The 15365-nt window shown below is 41.4% G+C and overlaps 1 protein-coding gene across 12 annotated transcripts in view; it reads left to right on the top strand.

The window, feature by feature from the left end:
* The window catches only part of TENM4 (teneurin transmembrane protein 4), a 1584659-nt gene extending 1573195 nt beyond the window's left edge, over window positions 1–11464 (top strand). For all 12 annotated transcript variants that reach the window (XM_074303958.1, XM_074303961.1, XM_074303962.1 and 9 more), the window contains one exon: window positions 4437–11464. In XM_074303958.1, the coding sequence (XP_074160059.1) occupies window positions 4437–5195 (759 nt within the window). In that variant the 3' untranslated portion in view covers window positions 5196–11464. The remainder of the gene's footprint in view (window positions 1–4436) is intronic.
* The last annotated feature ends 3901 nt before the right edge of the window (window positions 11465–15365 follow it).

Raw genomic sequence — 15365 nt, forward strand, 5'->3', positions numbered from 1 at the left:
CAAGAAAGAATGAGTTCAGTTTGGGGCATCTTGACTTTGAGATGCCTAGGGAGTATTCAGGTAGAAATGTCCACTAGCAGTTGGTAATGCAAGACTGGGGCTCAGGAGAGAAGTGAGTATTGATTTGTAGGTTTGGAAGTTACTTGTATAGAGGAGATAATTAAATCCATGGGATCAGGGGAGGTATCGTGAAAAAGAAAATAGAGAAAAGAGGAGCATGTTAAGTCTTGCTTTGCACTCATGCATAGGGAATGAGATGTGAATGATAGTTCAGTCAAAGACACTGAGAAGAATCAGTTGGATACGTGGAAAGAACCCTATCAAAGCAGAATCCCAAAATTCAAAGAGGAGGGAGGATATGGACAAAACCAACAGTGGAGTCATGGGAGGATAAGAACTGAGAAAAAGCCATTGGATTTAGCAATAAAGAGATCATTGGTGACCATAGAAAGAGCAGTTTCAATTGACTGGTGTTCAAGAGAGCCAGGAACAAGGTATTGATGGAAGAAATAACTGTGGATCACTTTTCTAAGAGTTTTTCTGTGAAAAGGTGAGTAGTGAAGGCATGACAGGATCAAGTGAAGAGTTTTTTTAAGGAGGAAGATTTTGACTCTCATTTTTTTCTCCCGACATTCATAAAGCAATATGTTTTAAAATAAACAAATAAATAAAAGAGGGTAGAGGTTATGACATATTTGTTAGGTAATAAGACAGAACCTAGTGGATAAGGAGAACTTGAAAATTAGGGAGGGAGCAAAGAATGAAGAGGTAAGATTATAGAAAAAGCAGGAAGGGATGAACTTAGGTAGACATGTTGAAGTTGGCAAAGAGAAAAGACCACTGATTTCTCTAAAAAGCATACAAGAAAGAACAGGAAGTATATACCAAGGTGACAGGAGGCAGCTAGGTATCTCATTGGATAGAATTGTGGACCAGGAATCAGGAGCATCTAAATTCAAATTTGGCCTCAGACACTTACTAGCTGTGTGACCCTCAGGAACTCACTTAATCTCTATTTATCATAATCTGATATGGATTATGATATGGAAAAGGAAATGGCATACCACTCTTGTATTTTTGCAGAAAAGGAAAAAAATAACATGGATAATATAGTCCACAAGGTTATGAAGAATCAAAAGCAACTTATCAACTACTAATAATCCTTGTCAAAAGAGGGAAAAAAGTTGGGTGGGCATAATCCATGATGCAGAGAAACTGGTAGATATTAGTCTATGACAAAGAAAAGATTATGAGTAGTCTCTGTGCAAAGAGCCGATTAGGGAAGAGTTAAAGAATCAATAAGCAATCATGAGAGCTCACTGGAGGTTGGATAATAAGGATTTGTAGACCATCCAGGTATGTATCTTCCTCCATAGACAATTGTGTAGCACATGAGCAGAAGGGAAGCAAGGCAGATAATGGGAATAAGAGGGTTGGGGTTAGGAAAAGTATGAATAGTAATGAGAAAATTATTCCAGAATGAAGGGTTGAGGAAACTGACTTGGTAAGCTAAAAAGTAAAGGTTTTGAAGGAAAGAAAATGAGACTACAATGGAAGCAGTGATCTGAGAGAACAGGACTGAGGTTTTAGTGAGAATAAAGAATAGTTTTAGGAAGGGTGAGGAACCAGAAGAGATGAGAAGATAGGAGGATGTGGTCAGAAAGAGGAATTTCACTTATGGACTGTGGAGATGGAAGATTTGAGGATGATGATGAAATCAAGGGTGTGACTGTCACTGTGTTGGCTAAGGCAGAGTGAAAGCATGGATCATGAAAGTTGAGGTTGATGTCATTGGTATTTGAGGAGACATCTCTGGGTAAATTGAGGTCCCCAAGGAGAAATAGATATGTTAAGGTAGAAAGGAATACAATGAAACAGGTACTAAATTCAAGCCATTCAGTCGCCTTATTGTCTATCCCAAATTTCTCAGTCTTGTCCAAAGGCTAAAATAAATCTACAGGAACTATAATTTACAACATTCCCCCAATCAACTAATCCTTTTAGAAATCTGGAGTGACCTTGATAAAGTCAAATTGGATCTTTGTGGCCACCAGAGTGTTCTAAATAGTCACCAACCATCCATCCCTTGAATAATATATTCTAGAATCAAAATCAAAATCAAAATCATCTGTCTATATAGTCTGCAGGCTTTGCTCTTTTACCATTTTTGAAAATTCAGACCAAGATTCATCCTTCTTCATTTCTCTCCCATTCAAAGATCGACAGTGGTTTTTATAATCACATCCACAGATTCTTACAGTCTATCATTAATCTCTATGAACTCAACAGTAGGATTCTCTCTATGTTCCTGCCTATGTCAATTACATTGATTCTGTCCTTTTCAGTCTAAAAATTGTTCTTAAGTAAGAAGATGAAAAAAATAGGAGCTGTTGGTTATCTTTTCTGGCACTTTCCTTGTTGTAGCTTTAACTAAAGATTCTCTTGTCATCCCCTGATCTTTCCTTACCAGCCTGTTAGTTTCAGCACTCCTGATATATTCTTGCACTTCTGGGCCATACTTTTGTATTCATTTTCTATTTTCCATCTTTTCCTGGGTATGTCTTTTTAAATTTGGTGGATGAGTTTCCATAATAATCTACTTGGGCAGCTCTCCTTTTTCCTTCTTATTCATAAGTGCCTTTTTTGAAAGTTTCCTAAGAATCCTTTTTTTTTTTTAATCCTTTGAAAGCTGATTTCCATAAATCTAACATGTGAGTCAGACTATCTATATATTGTGTTGTTTAATAGTTTTCAATTGTGTCTGACTCTTCATGACCCCTTGGGGCGTTTTCTTGACAAAGATATTGTACGAGTTTGCCATTTCCTTCTCCAACTCATTTTACAGATGGGGAAACTGAGGCAAATGTCTGAAGCTGGTTTTGAAAAGGAAGATGAATCTTCCTGATTTCTAGGTTCTGCTATCAGTCCATTGCACATGGATACATATGTATATACATACATACATGTATACATATATGTTTACATTGTGTGGGTATATATGTGTACATATAAAATATATACATCCATCTATTTAGTATACAAACTATAAAATATACATATATGGATTAAACTATATATGTATATTTTTATTCATATTCCTATCTCTAGCTATCAATACAGATATGCCCCACCTTCCTCTCCTTTATATCTAATTCTTAGGCAGAATAGTCACTTCTTCCTAAAAGTTCCCATCATTCCCATCCAGACATCACTTTTTCCTTGGTGGTATTAGGTGTCCCAGTTGCTTTCTCCTGTTCCTTCCCTGCTTAAAGCCTTTTGGACAAGGTTTGCAGGACTTTAGATAAATACATTTGGGGGGCAGCTAGGTGGCACAGTGGATAGAGCACCAGCCTTGAATTCAGGAGGACCTGAGTTTAAATCTGGTCTCAGACACTTAACACTTCCTAGCTATGTGACCCTGGGCAAGTCATTTAACCCCAGCCTCAGGAAAAAAAAAGAGAGAGAGATAAATACGTTTTACCAAGCCTTATTGGGCACATTTTCCCCCAATTGGTAGCTCATTATTCTGTTATTATAAATTGTCATCAGAAACACACAAATCCCATTCACAGAATTGGACTGTTTAGCCATGTCACTTCCTAAATCTGTCTCTCAATTCTGAAACCCTTCCTCTTAGTGATCTGTAGTAATGAAGATATTACCCATTTCTTTCCCAAGGCTTAATAATTATTTAATCTTATCCCCTCATTTTTAAAGATGAAGAAAAATGAAACCATTTCATAACAAGTTAATGACAGAAGCCAGGTTTCTCAATTTCCAGACCCATGATGCTCTTCCCAATGCCTTAGGTCATTTTTTTTAATTAGTAAAAAATACTTTATTTTTAAAGCATAGATGGAGATCAGCCAAATCGCATGATGAGGAAGAGGGATAATAGCTAGGCAGCCCAAAGACACTTTCCCTCCTCCTCAGTAGTTAGGACCCTCTGTAGAATCTGTGGAATGATACAGACAATAATCACACAGGGTTTCAGATGCATTGCAGTCTGTACCAATAGAGAAGATATTCGTAGTGATGAGAACCTGGATCCATCAGTCAAGAATTTACTGAGCACCTCCTGGGATACAAAGACAAAAGTGAAATGATCCCAATTACATTCTCATAGGAGAGGCAAGTCCATATATAACATGCAAACAATTTAAATATAAAGCAAATATATGCACAATAGGTAAATACCAGCTCTGGTGGGAGGGAAGATACTCTCATTTGTATGGATCAGGAAAGGCTTCATGCTGAAGATGACCCTGAAAGAGATGCGGTGGACAAAGAGATGCAATTATTGGAATGGAAAGAGCAGTGAGACACTGGGAGTTTCTGCCCCCTGCAGTTGGGGAGCATTTGTGGAATAGATGAATAGTTACTGTGTTCTTTATTGTCCATATTCTTCCTAATTCTGTCTCTGTTCCGTCCCTCAGTCCATCCTCGGAGTGCAGTGTGAGGTTCAGAGGCAGCTAAAATCCTTCGTCACCCTGGAACGGTTTGAGCAGATCTACGGTTCCCACCTCGTCGGCTGCCAGCAGTCCCAGGAGACCAAGAGATTCGCCTCGGGCGGCTCCGTCTTTGGCAAGGGAGTAAAATTTGCCATGAAGGATGGCCGCGTGGCCACCGACATCATCAGCACAGCCAACGAGGATGGCCGCAGGATCGCGGCCATCCTGAACAACGCTCACTACCTGGAGAACTTGCACTTCACCATCGAGGGCGTGGACACGCATTACTTTGTGAAACAGGGGCCCTCGGAGAGTGACCTGGCCATCCTGGGCCTCAGTGGGGGGCGGCGGACCCTGGAGAACGGGGTCAACGTCACGGTCTCCCAGATCAACACAGTGCTCAATGGCAGGACTAGACGCTACACAGACATCCAGCTGCAGTACGGCGCGCTGTGCTTGAACACGCGCTACGGGACGAGCCTGGATGAGGAGAAGGCGCGCGTGCTGGAGCTGGCCAGACAGAGGGCCGTGGGCCAGGCCTGGGTCCGAGAGCAGCAGAGACTGCGGGAAGGGGAGGAGGGCCTCCGCTCCTGGACAGAGGGGGAGAAGCAGCAGGTGCTGAGCAGCGGGCGGGTGCAAGGCTATGATGGATATTTTGTCATCTCGGTGGAACAGTACCCAGAACTGGCCGACAGCGCCAGCAACATTCACTTCATGAGACAGAGTGAGATGGGCAGAAGGTGACAGAGAGGGTCCGAGCATTCACTTCTTGCCAAAGACAGCTACTCTCTTGTGGCCACTTACCTGACTGTGTTGTACTCGGGAAAAATGAAAACAAACAAACAAAACAAACAAACAAACAAAAACAAAAAGAAAAAAAAAAAAAAGAAAAAAATTTTTTTTTCCTTAATGAGCTCAGAAAAGAAAAAAACAAACAAAAAAAAAAAGATTGGTTGCACGGTAACTCATGCAACATCCTTTTTTTAATTTGGCCTTCACACGTTTTTGCAAAGAACAGAAGGTTTTTTTTTTGTTGTTTTTTTTTTCCCCGTAGTGTGATCAAAGTGAAAACTTTGCTGTCTCTTGTTCCTTTTTTTATGTTGTGATTTGGGGTCGTGTTTTATTTTTCTTTTTATTTTTTGTCTTTCTCCTTTGGGAGGCATTTTCAGATGAGTGGGTCAGAGTCTTTTCCTAAGTACTTGGTCAAACGGAAGTTAGCCCAGAGTATGTGTGTATGTGCTACCTGGTCCCATCCCAGGCCTGGGCTTCTGAAGACAAGAGGGAAAGGTGGGATGGGAAGAGAGAAAACCACACCCCAGTGCACTTATTTAAAGTTTCCAGGGGCCTAGGCTGGGTCCACTGGTGAGAGTAGCAGGGAGGGGGGTCCTACCGAATCTTTGAATCCTTGGTAGGGCCCTTGTACCTCTATGTGACCCCTTTCCAGTACTTTGTGCCTCTGGAGACCAAAAAAAAACCAGCATGTCCCTTTGCTGGAGGCCAGGGTGACATTCAGCACCCGTGGGCCCCAGGCTAAGACCCAACTTTAGATCTTGAAACCAGATATGTGAGACCACCACCATCCCCCCTCCCCACCTTCTCTGTAAAACTTGCAAAACTTGTTAAGCTTTTCAACTAAGAAAGGACTTTCCTTTTGCTCCCTAGTCTAGTGATGGAGCAGTACAGTAGCAATTGAGCAAGTCACCCACCCTCTCCCGGCCTTGGATGATATGGGGATTAGACTAGATCATTTCTAATTCCCCTGCCAGCCCTAACATTCCGCAAGTCTGAGAACTCAGTGCTCAAGGCTGAGCTCTCCCGGGGTGCTAGGTGCTAGACGCAACTGGCACCTCGAGAAATTAGCCATGTTCCTTATTTTTGAGACCATGATTGGGTTCCCTAGCTGGTTCCACTATTCCCCATAATCAGAGCGAGACTGCTTCTAGGTAACAAGATAAGCAGAGAGGGAGGGCTAATATGTCCCAGTAAAGGAAACCTCCTGCCACAAGCAGAGGATCTTGTACACAGTAGGTATTTAATAAATGGAGATTCCAATGAAATGATAGATGTGGCAGTGGAGTTCAGAACTTGCCTTTCTTCTCAAAGTCCCTTTGATGTGTCCAGTCTAGGGTTGAGGGACTATGGGGAATAAGGAAATATTAGTAAGGATAGTTGGCAAAAGGATTGTCATAACATCTAGGTGCTATTCACAAGCAGGAAAAAAAGATTTGCAGGGCCCAGAAAGAAAGGGGAATGCAGGTAGGCAAAATACTTAGGGAGAGAAATGTCTTTCTGATAAGTTGATTGAGGGAAAATTCCTGAGCCAGAAATGACTATATCTATATCTATCTATGTGTATATATACATATATTTATATAGATATATGAAAGTTTATAGGCCCCTCAAAAAAGTCTGCCATATGATAGATTAGTTGGGTGACTACCTGTGAGTCCTGTGGAATGGGTCATGGAATAATTAATGCTGGGGGGAGGGAATGGGAGAAGGGAAAGGGCATTCCTGGAAATAATTCTGACTGGACAGGAACCCTAGGGGCAACATGCTTAGTGGAAGAGACTTTGGAGCTGGAGTTTTAAATTCAATTGATATCTCACCTGTATGACATAAGCAAGTCATTTCGCAGCATTAGAACCTCTTTTTTCATTTGTAAAGAATTGGCTGGCAGCCCAAAGCCCTGTTCAGCTCTCCCTAGTTGGGGTTTTGGTGTTTTTGTTTTTGTTTTTTAAAGAGACAGACAGAAGGCCTGCTGAAAACCTTACTTATTTAACATGTCAATGTGTTTTGAACTGAAGTGCCCCCAGAGCCTCTAAGACAGATGTCGCCCACCATCCATGAGCCTGCCCTCACTGGATCAGGGCTGACCACCAGTCAGAAGTAGGGCAACCCAGCAGGGAGAGAAATGAAGTTTCCAGGTGGATTCCTTTTTCCCCTAGGAGAAGTGCTGTGGGCCTGCTGTTGGGGGTGATCACAGAGTAGGGGCAGGGTAGGTCAGCCATGATTTGGGATCCTTGGCAAGCCAAAAACTGATGGGTATCCAGGAAGGAGAACCAAGCATCCCCTACTCTGTGTATACGTGTGTGTGTGTCTGTGTGTGAGAGTGTTTGAAGCACACTCATGTTAAGCTTGTGCTGTCAGCAAAGAGTTCCTTTCCTTGTTCACACACTCCATTGCCATGGCCATCAATGTGTGAGGGGGGCAGAACAAGAAGCTACCACCTTCTTTTGGGGGCTGGCTTATTGAAAAATGGGCCTTTTGTGGTAGCAAATGGGTTTCATTTACATTAAGTGTGGAAAATGGATTTCAAGTCTGAGCTATTCCCAGTGGAAACCTTGTTGGACTGATAAGCTCTCGGTACCTTTATAGCCTTACTCACGGAGTCTTCAGATTATTACACAAGCTAATGAAAGCAGACCGGTCTCTCAATTTCCAAAAGCCTGTGCACCTTGTAGTCTGTGCTAGGCCAAGAACTAGGGGACAGTTCAAACCTGCCTGATGGAAATGGAATTTATTTGCCTTCGTTTTTCAGGTGGGGGGGGGAGCAGATGTGAGAGATTGTGTTTAACTGGGTGCTCTCCAGGTTAAAGAAAAAAAAAAAAAAACAGAAGTCACGCTACTGTGAAAATGGACTTTGGGTCTGTCCACTTATTTCACTGCCACCCCTAATCCAGAGCGATGCTGAATTAAAAGACATTCCTTGAACGTTGTCAGGGAATTTGTGCCGGTCATCCAAGCTGGACACCCAGCTCTGTCTGGCCATATCTGCTTTAAGGTGCAACAAAGTGGGATGAAACCCAAAGAGTTCTGGATGGGGCTTTCAGTTCCAGATCTGTCACTGACTTGCTCTGTGACCTGGGACATTCCCCCTTTGGGGACCAAAGTGAAGCTACTGTACTAGATGATCTGAGGTTCTTCCACCTCTGATATCATATGGATCTGTTCATCTTGCTCAGAAAAATGTCTACTGTTTCTTCATGGTCCCCAATCCTTGTGTACTTCAGTCTCTAAAATGCCCCTTGATGATGGCCAGTGAATGATGACAGGGGTAATGTCACTATCAGTGGCTCTAATAGAATGCCTACTGGCCCCTTAGCCCTCCTCAGTAAGGAGAAACTATTAGGATCATCCACTGCAAGCTGCAGAGACAGCAGAGTGACTAAAATCATTGCCAAAAATCTAAATATCTGAAGTTCTGCCATGCTTAACCATTGGTTTGGAAGCACTGGAAAGTCTCTTGCATTAAGTGATTAGCCATTGTTACTTTTCAACTACATAATGGATAATCTCAGTAGAAGAAAGAATGTTTTAAAAATTCAAGTGGTTCCACAATGAAATGAGCCACCTCGTTGAGCAGCAAGTTCCCTATCCCTGGGGGGGGGGGGGGTGACCTTCTGCCAAGAACAGTGTAGAAGGTGGTCCTGTTCAGTCAGAGGTTGGACTGGATAACCTCCAAAGTTTGTTCTCCTCCTGGGCTTTTGTAATTTGTGATTCTGGTATATAGTAAAGGAGCATCAGCATCCCTAAATGAGAACAGAAAGACTTTAGAATGCCAGGGAGGAGTGAAATACCTGAAAGGTTATCCTGCCCACCCCATACCCTTTTATAGCCAGAATTACCCAACAGGCACTATGCTGCCAATTCTCACCGCAAAAAGCCATTTGTTGTATCCATACCCTTTTGAATTGTCTTTTTCTGAAGGCTGGTGAGTAGTTCATGCTGAACTGCCTGCTGTATTATCCAGATCCCTCTATGACCAGCAGCACATTTTATGAGATGGCCAATCAGGTTTTATATGTAGCCTACAAGCTTAGAAAAAAATAACTCTTTAGGAAAACCTAAAAATCCCAACCAGTGACTTGATCCATGACCTGAGCTTTATAAGGACTGGGCTCAGTCCAAAGTTAAACAAGCCACATCAGAGCTTTCACAAAATATATTGGGGTTGCCCCCAAAAGAATGAGTTCTCATCACAAAAAGTCTTCCAAGTAATGATGAAATAAAATACCTGAGAATGGGGATGCCTTGGGAAAGATTCCTCTTGCATGGGTTAGCCTGGATAACTTCTGGGTTGTTCTGACTTTTATAGTCTGTGATTCCACTTGGGTACTTGCATTATATTGATCACTGACCAAAGAAGGTAGTTAACTATAGGATGAGTCCTCCATCTTGCACTCCAACCTACCCATATATACACCTTTGACCTGATACCTCAGCTAGGATGCAAAACTCTTTCTTTGCATTAGTCTCATTGAGCAAGACCTTGGTTTTTCCCCCAATGTTTTTAGTCAAGTAAGGAGCAATATATTTTACCCAGAAGAGAAACATTGAACTTCAGAGGCTAGGAAAGTGGAGCAAGTTCTTAAGCAATGCTGCTTTCATGCAGAGACCCTGCCACTCATCTCTGAGAGATAGCAGCTGAGATTCAGAGCCCTGAGAGTTAATTTCTACATTAAGAATCAATGACGTGAAGCTAACCCTGGGAAAATAGAAGTTGAGAATCAAACAGGGCTGCTATGAAATACAGGTCCTTGTTTCATTGAGGGGATCATGGGCAAAGGTGAGGAGGGGAGAGGAATGTGTTTGGTCTATTACAGACACAAGGATCAATCAAAAAATATTTTAAAAGAATAAAGGACCTTTTCAGCTGCGACTTGTAAGTGTCACCCTGATGGATTGCAGAGAGATCCATTATTCAGAGACAAGGCTCTTAACATGAAATTTTAGAATTTGATTTTACGATCTCCAGCGAGGGCACGTCATATTTGCAGCAGTCTGTTTTGCTTCAGCCAGTGCGTAATTGAAACTTGGGCACACAGGCTTCACACTGGTTTGCCTCAAGGCCACATTGGAGGGATAAACACAAGGCATCAGTAAGGCTCCCGGTTCTGTAGTGAGGTCCAAAGCCTAGTTCCAGCTTGCCAGGGTCTGGGCAGGGGACAGATATCTCAGACTAGTTGATACCCAGTCTATTTGACAGCAACTGACCCTTTGGTGAAATGAACCAGAGCCCATGTTTTGAAGGGATTCGAAGCAGTCGAGACCTTTCCAAGTCTAACCTTTTCCAAAGTTCATTCCTTTGTCCTCCTGGGGACAAAAAGACCTTTAATTTGGGGTGTATGAGTCACAGTCAAGTTTACTTATTTGTCCCATTCGAGTAAACATCTTGTAGGAGAGGGAGCAGAATAAGTGTTCAGTAGGTAGAGTTTCATTTAACCTTGGTAGCAGCAGCAAATCCTAGGAGCAGATACCTTGCTTGGGTGATTCCCACCAACTTTGCTGTATAATTTTCATCTTCAACTTTCCCTTTGAAACCAATTTGTTTATAAGAGACAGAGGGGTACATGAGTAGACACGGGCCTGGTGAGATCCCCAGTTCTGTTACTAAATGGCAAGTCAAGGTAAGCTTAAAGTGACAGATGGCAGTGAAATGGTTGGGGAATGCAGGGGCTAGTAATGTCTTTTCTTACCCCATTGATGAGCCTTGCAGCTGCTCTCAAGAAAGTATATCTATCTGGACACCTCCCAAGGGCCTCCAGGACACGTCCCAGGAGGATACCAGATGGACCAGAGGAAAACTGAACTCTCAGCAGCTCTGGCCCAAAAGGAGGCACAGGTGGAGAACTGCAACCCCTACCTGAGAAAGCAAATTACGGAATCACTTTTTCTAACTTGGCCTACTAATTTTGCGTGAGGACTTCTGAATCTGCAGCTTGGATGAAAGAGACTTTGTGTCAGAGCTGCCTTGTGAAAACCCACACTGGAGACCCCGGCATTGCTGTGTGTAATAGTTTTCCTGAAGTCTGGAACTAATTTTGAGAAATTTTTTTTTCTCGACACCTTGTGTTTCTAACACTGTATTCTTGACTGTGTAAATACCGGGCAAGGCTGTAAATAAATGCAGATGTAGATACCTTCTAGAAAAACAAAAACAAGAAAAACAAAAAACAGAAGTGATCCTGTGTAGCCTTCGGTGACAAATAAAAGAATATTTTGTGTTTAAAGGTTTTCAGGGACTTTTTTGATGGGAGAAACAAGTGCCCTCCATTGGTGTCTCTCTGAAACTAGTAGGATTGTTAGAAGTCTTGGGAGTGAAGGGTGTGAGGAATATGAGATAGGTTGATCTCTATGGGCTCTTCCAGTTTTGAATTCCTTGAAAAGATGGTGGTCAATTAAAAAAAAATTGGCAGTCATTGACTAAGACTCTTGCTTCCTCAGTCCCCCCAGTAATTGTCTGCCTGTCAGAACAGATTGACTCATATCTGATCTGTAAGACTAAGAGGCCTTTTCTAAGTCTCCAAAGCCATACACCTGTCTTCACACTGACAGACTTATTTTCCTTGTCCTTCCCTGCTACTTCCACAACTCTGCCTGCTTTCAAAGCAAATGCTAGGGCCTGCCCTACACATTGATGAAATAATCATCTGCCTACAAGATGTGATATGATACCCAAGAAAGAAAAATTATACTGAACATATGGCATTTTATGGTTTGCAAAGCTCTGTACATATGTCATCTCATTTGATCCTTACAACAACCCTATTAAGTAGGTACTCTCAGAATCCCCATTTTACAGATAAGGAAACTGAGACGGGGAAAGATTATATCTTGCCCAGGGCCACATCTTTAACAAATGTGTGATTCTGGTTTTGAACTCATATCTTTCTAACTCTTTAAGTCCAGTACTTGTACCTACTGTAGCTTGCTACCTATCAAAGAACCACTAAACTATGATTTGAGTTCTTTGGGCTAAAAGCCTTCTGTTGAGATCATCATTATTACGTTGCAGAAATAATAAATTGGAACACATTAGTACCCTTTAACTCAGAATAGGTTTGGGCAGGGTATTGTCCAACTCTCCAGGAGTCACAATCATAGGACATAAAAGTTTTAATCATGATATGAAGGACTTGGGGAAAGTCTAGAGCATGGGATTTGGATTTGGGTTTCAAGTGTCCCCAAAGATGAATACTGGAGATTTAAAGTACAGCATAAGGGTGCTGGATCACTTGAAACAGTTGCTGAAATAATTTATTCACTTAAAACAGGAATTTAACATTTATAAAGCTCTTTAGTAACCGTCAAGCATTTAATAACTAAGCATTTACTAGTTCCAAGTACCATTCTAGACAATGACAATAGAAAGACAAAACAGAAGGGTCCCTGATTTCAAAGAGTGCAACCCACATTTCTACCATGGGAGGAAAGGAGCACAAGCTATTGTCCCTTCATAGATACCCAAGAGCTGGGAGTGGAGGGATGAACCAATGTATTTCCACACTTCCTCTCACAGACTCTTGACAATCTAATAACTCATTGGTTTTGTGTCAAATATATATCCATTGCCTAACCCAACTCAGAAGATCTTATCCATGTGTTTCAGCCTCAGAAAGAGTCCATGTTCACAAAATAAGCATTGAAAAGGACTTAGCAATTCTCTAGTCTAATCCATACCTAAAAAGGAAACCCCAGAACAATCCAAATGGACACTCTGCTTGAAAACCTTCACAGTGGCTACTCCTGGACAGCCTTGTCAGGAATTTCTTCCACATCAAAACTGAAATGTCTCTTTGAAATTCCCACCCATTGTTTCTAATTCTGCTCTCTTAGGCTGATCAGAACAAGAATAAATATTCTTTTATAGAACAGTCTTCAATCCTTAAAAACAGCTATTGTCTCCACCATGAGTCTCCACATGCCCAGTTTCTTCAGTGGAGCCCCATGTGCATGGATTTTCAGTGCTTATCAATGTAAGAGCCAAGATTCGAATCTAGGTCTTCACTGAAACATATTACTCTACTTCTTCTGTGACCCCACTTTCCATGCCCTGACCAGGCTTTAGTTTCCTTCCTAAAATGAAGGGACTCAACTCTCGGCATCTTCTAATTCTAATAATCGGTATCTTAAGGGTCTTCCCAGTTTGAATGTCTTGAACTTTAAGGACCCTTCCACCTTTGACTCCTTCCAGCTCTGTCATTCTCCCTTCTGAAATTCATTCCAGCTTTAACATTTTTGAGGCAATCAGGGTTAAGTAACTTTCCCAGGATCATACAGCTAGTAAGTGTCTGAGGCTGGATTTGAACTTATTTACTTTTATTATGTCACCTAGCTGCCCCAACATCTTTCACTCTTAAGGCTCTTCCAATTCTGACATTCTATATCCCTTCTAGTTCTGACATACTATGATGTAAGATCCATTCCATCTATAATACTCAGTGTTTATCTGTCATTAAATGTGGTATGATACTCCCTCTAAAAGAGCAGTTTCTTTAAGAGAACACATGGGCAAAAACATCAAAGAATGAATTCCTGGCAATAGAACATTGTGTGTCCAGTTGGGAAAAATGTGAGCCTTTCCAACGTCCCCCCACATTACACCAAGGAAGAAACCATCTATTTCACCGAAAAGTAAAGCTGTCCTTAAACATAGCACCTTAATCAATGGAGCTGGACTTTCCGGGAACTAAGTTCAGCTTGATGGCAAGGAGATTTGATGGACCAAAGATGAGTTCAATTGAGGTTCAGATTTTCCCTGCAAGGAAAACCTCATTTGTAGAGGCTGAAAAACTCTTACTAGATCATATAAAACTTATGTGAAAAATCTCCAGAAGCATTCTGGGAGGCACACTGATATAAGAGGAAATAGTCCATTCTGATTAGTAATAGCTTATGTTTCCTTAAGCCTACAAATTCACAACTACTTTTGTGAGATAAGAAGTCTCCTTTGGAACCATCATCTATTGGTTATACCCTCAATCTTTTCACTATCTCACCTTTTATCTTACTTTTCTCCTTGTATCTCTAACATTTGCACGTTGTAAGTTCATTCATTCAGTCCATCTTCTTGCACTTAAAAATTTTGCCTCTTTCTGGAAGACATCAGATCTCCTAGTACCCTTACTGGTGCTTATTGGTCCTCTCCTGCTCTCTAACCATTGGGCCAACAGAACAAGTTGGTATATCCCTTACTTCCCCTTGCCACATCTAGGTCTTCCCTCTGCCACCATCACTCAGCAACCATTCCTCCTTTAAGTTTGATACCACCTCAGTTCACTGTATTACCCAGTTCACTTTCCAGGTCATCTTCGCTTGTTTCTCAAAAAGTTCAGTACTAGTTCATAATTTTCTCCTTCAACTCAACTCTAACCCTAACACTCAAGGACTTCAGCATAAGGATAAATAAATCCATTAACATGCTCTTTCATCCCAAATCATCAACTTGCCAACTCCCATAATCCATGTCTCTACGCTGATTCAACCATCTATAGAAGTGATCATGTCATAGAACATATCATAATCTATTACCATACCATTTCTGCAATTTTAGATTTTGACATTTTTTCCCTAAACCTAATTTTCTTTTTTTTTCCCCCTGAGGCTGGGATTAAGTGACTTGCCAAGGGTCGCACAGCTAGGAAGTGTTAAGTGTCTGAGACCAAATTTGAACTCGGATCCTCCTGAATTCAAAGCTGGTGCTCTGTCCACTGCGCCACCTACCTGCCCCCTAAACTTAATTTTCTATATTTCCTTTTCTTCCTTGGTCTAACTTCTCCTAAAACCATATTTTGTCTTCACTAGATACTCCAATCCCTCTATCCCAACATTTTTATTCTTGCTCTGACCTCTTTTCACAGTTTTAACTCTATTGTTAACTTTTTTAATTTTTGTTTTTCTTAATATTTTTTCTAAATACATGCAAAAATAATTTTCAAAATTCACCCTTGAAAAAAAAACCCTTGTGTTCCAAATTATTCTCCCTCTCCCCCCCAATATAGCAAACAATCATGATATAAGTTAAACATGGGCAATTCTTCTAAACATATTTCCATATTAGTCCTATTGTGCAAGAAAAATCAGATCAAAAGGGGAAAAAAAAGGTGATGAAAAAACAAGCAAACATAATGT

This window comes from Sminthopsis crassicaudata, chromosome 3 (assembly GCF_048593235.1).
Source record: "Sminthopsis crassicaudata isolate SCR6 chromosome 3, ASM4859323v1, whole genome shotgun sequence".
Classification (NCBI taxonomy): domain Eukaryota; kingdom Metazoa; phylum Chordata; class Mammalia; order Dasyuromorphia; family Dasyuridae; genus Sminthopsis; species Sminthopsis crassicaudata.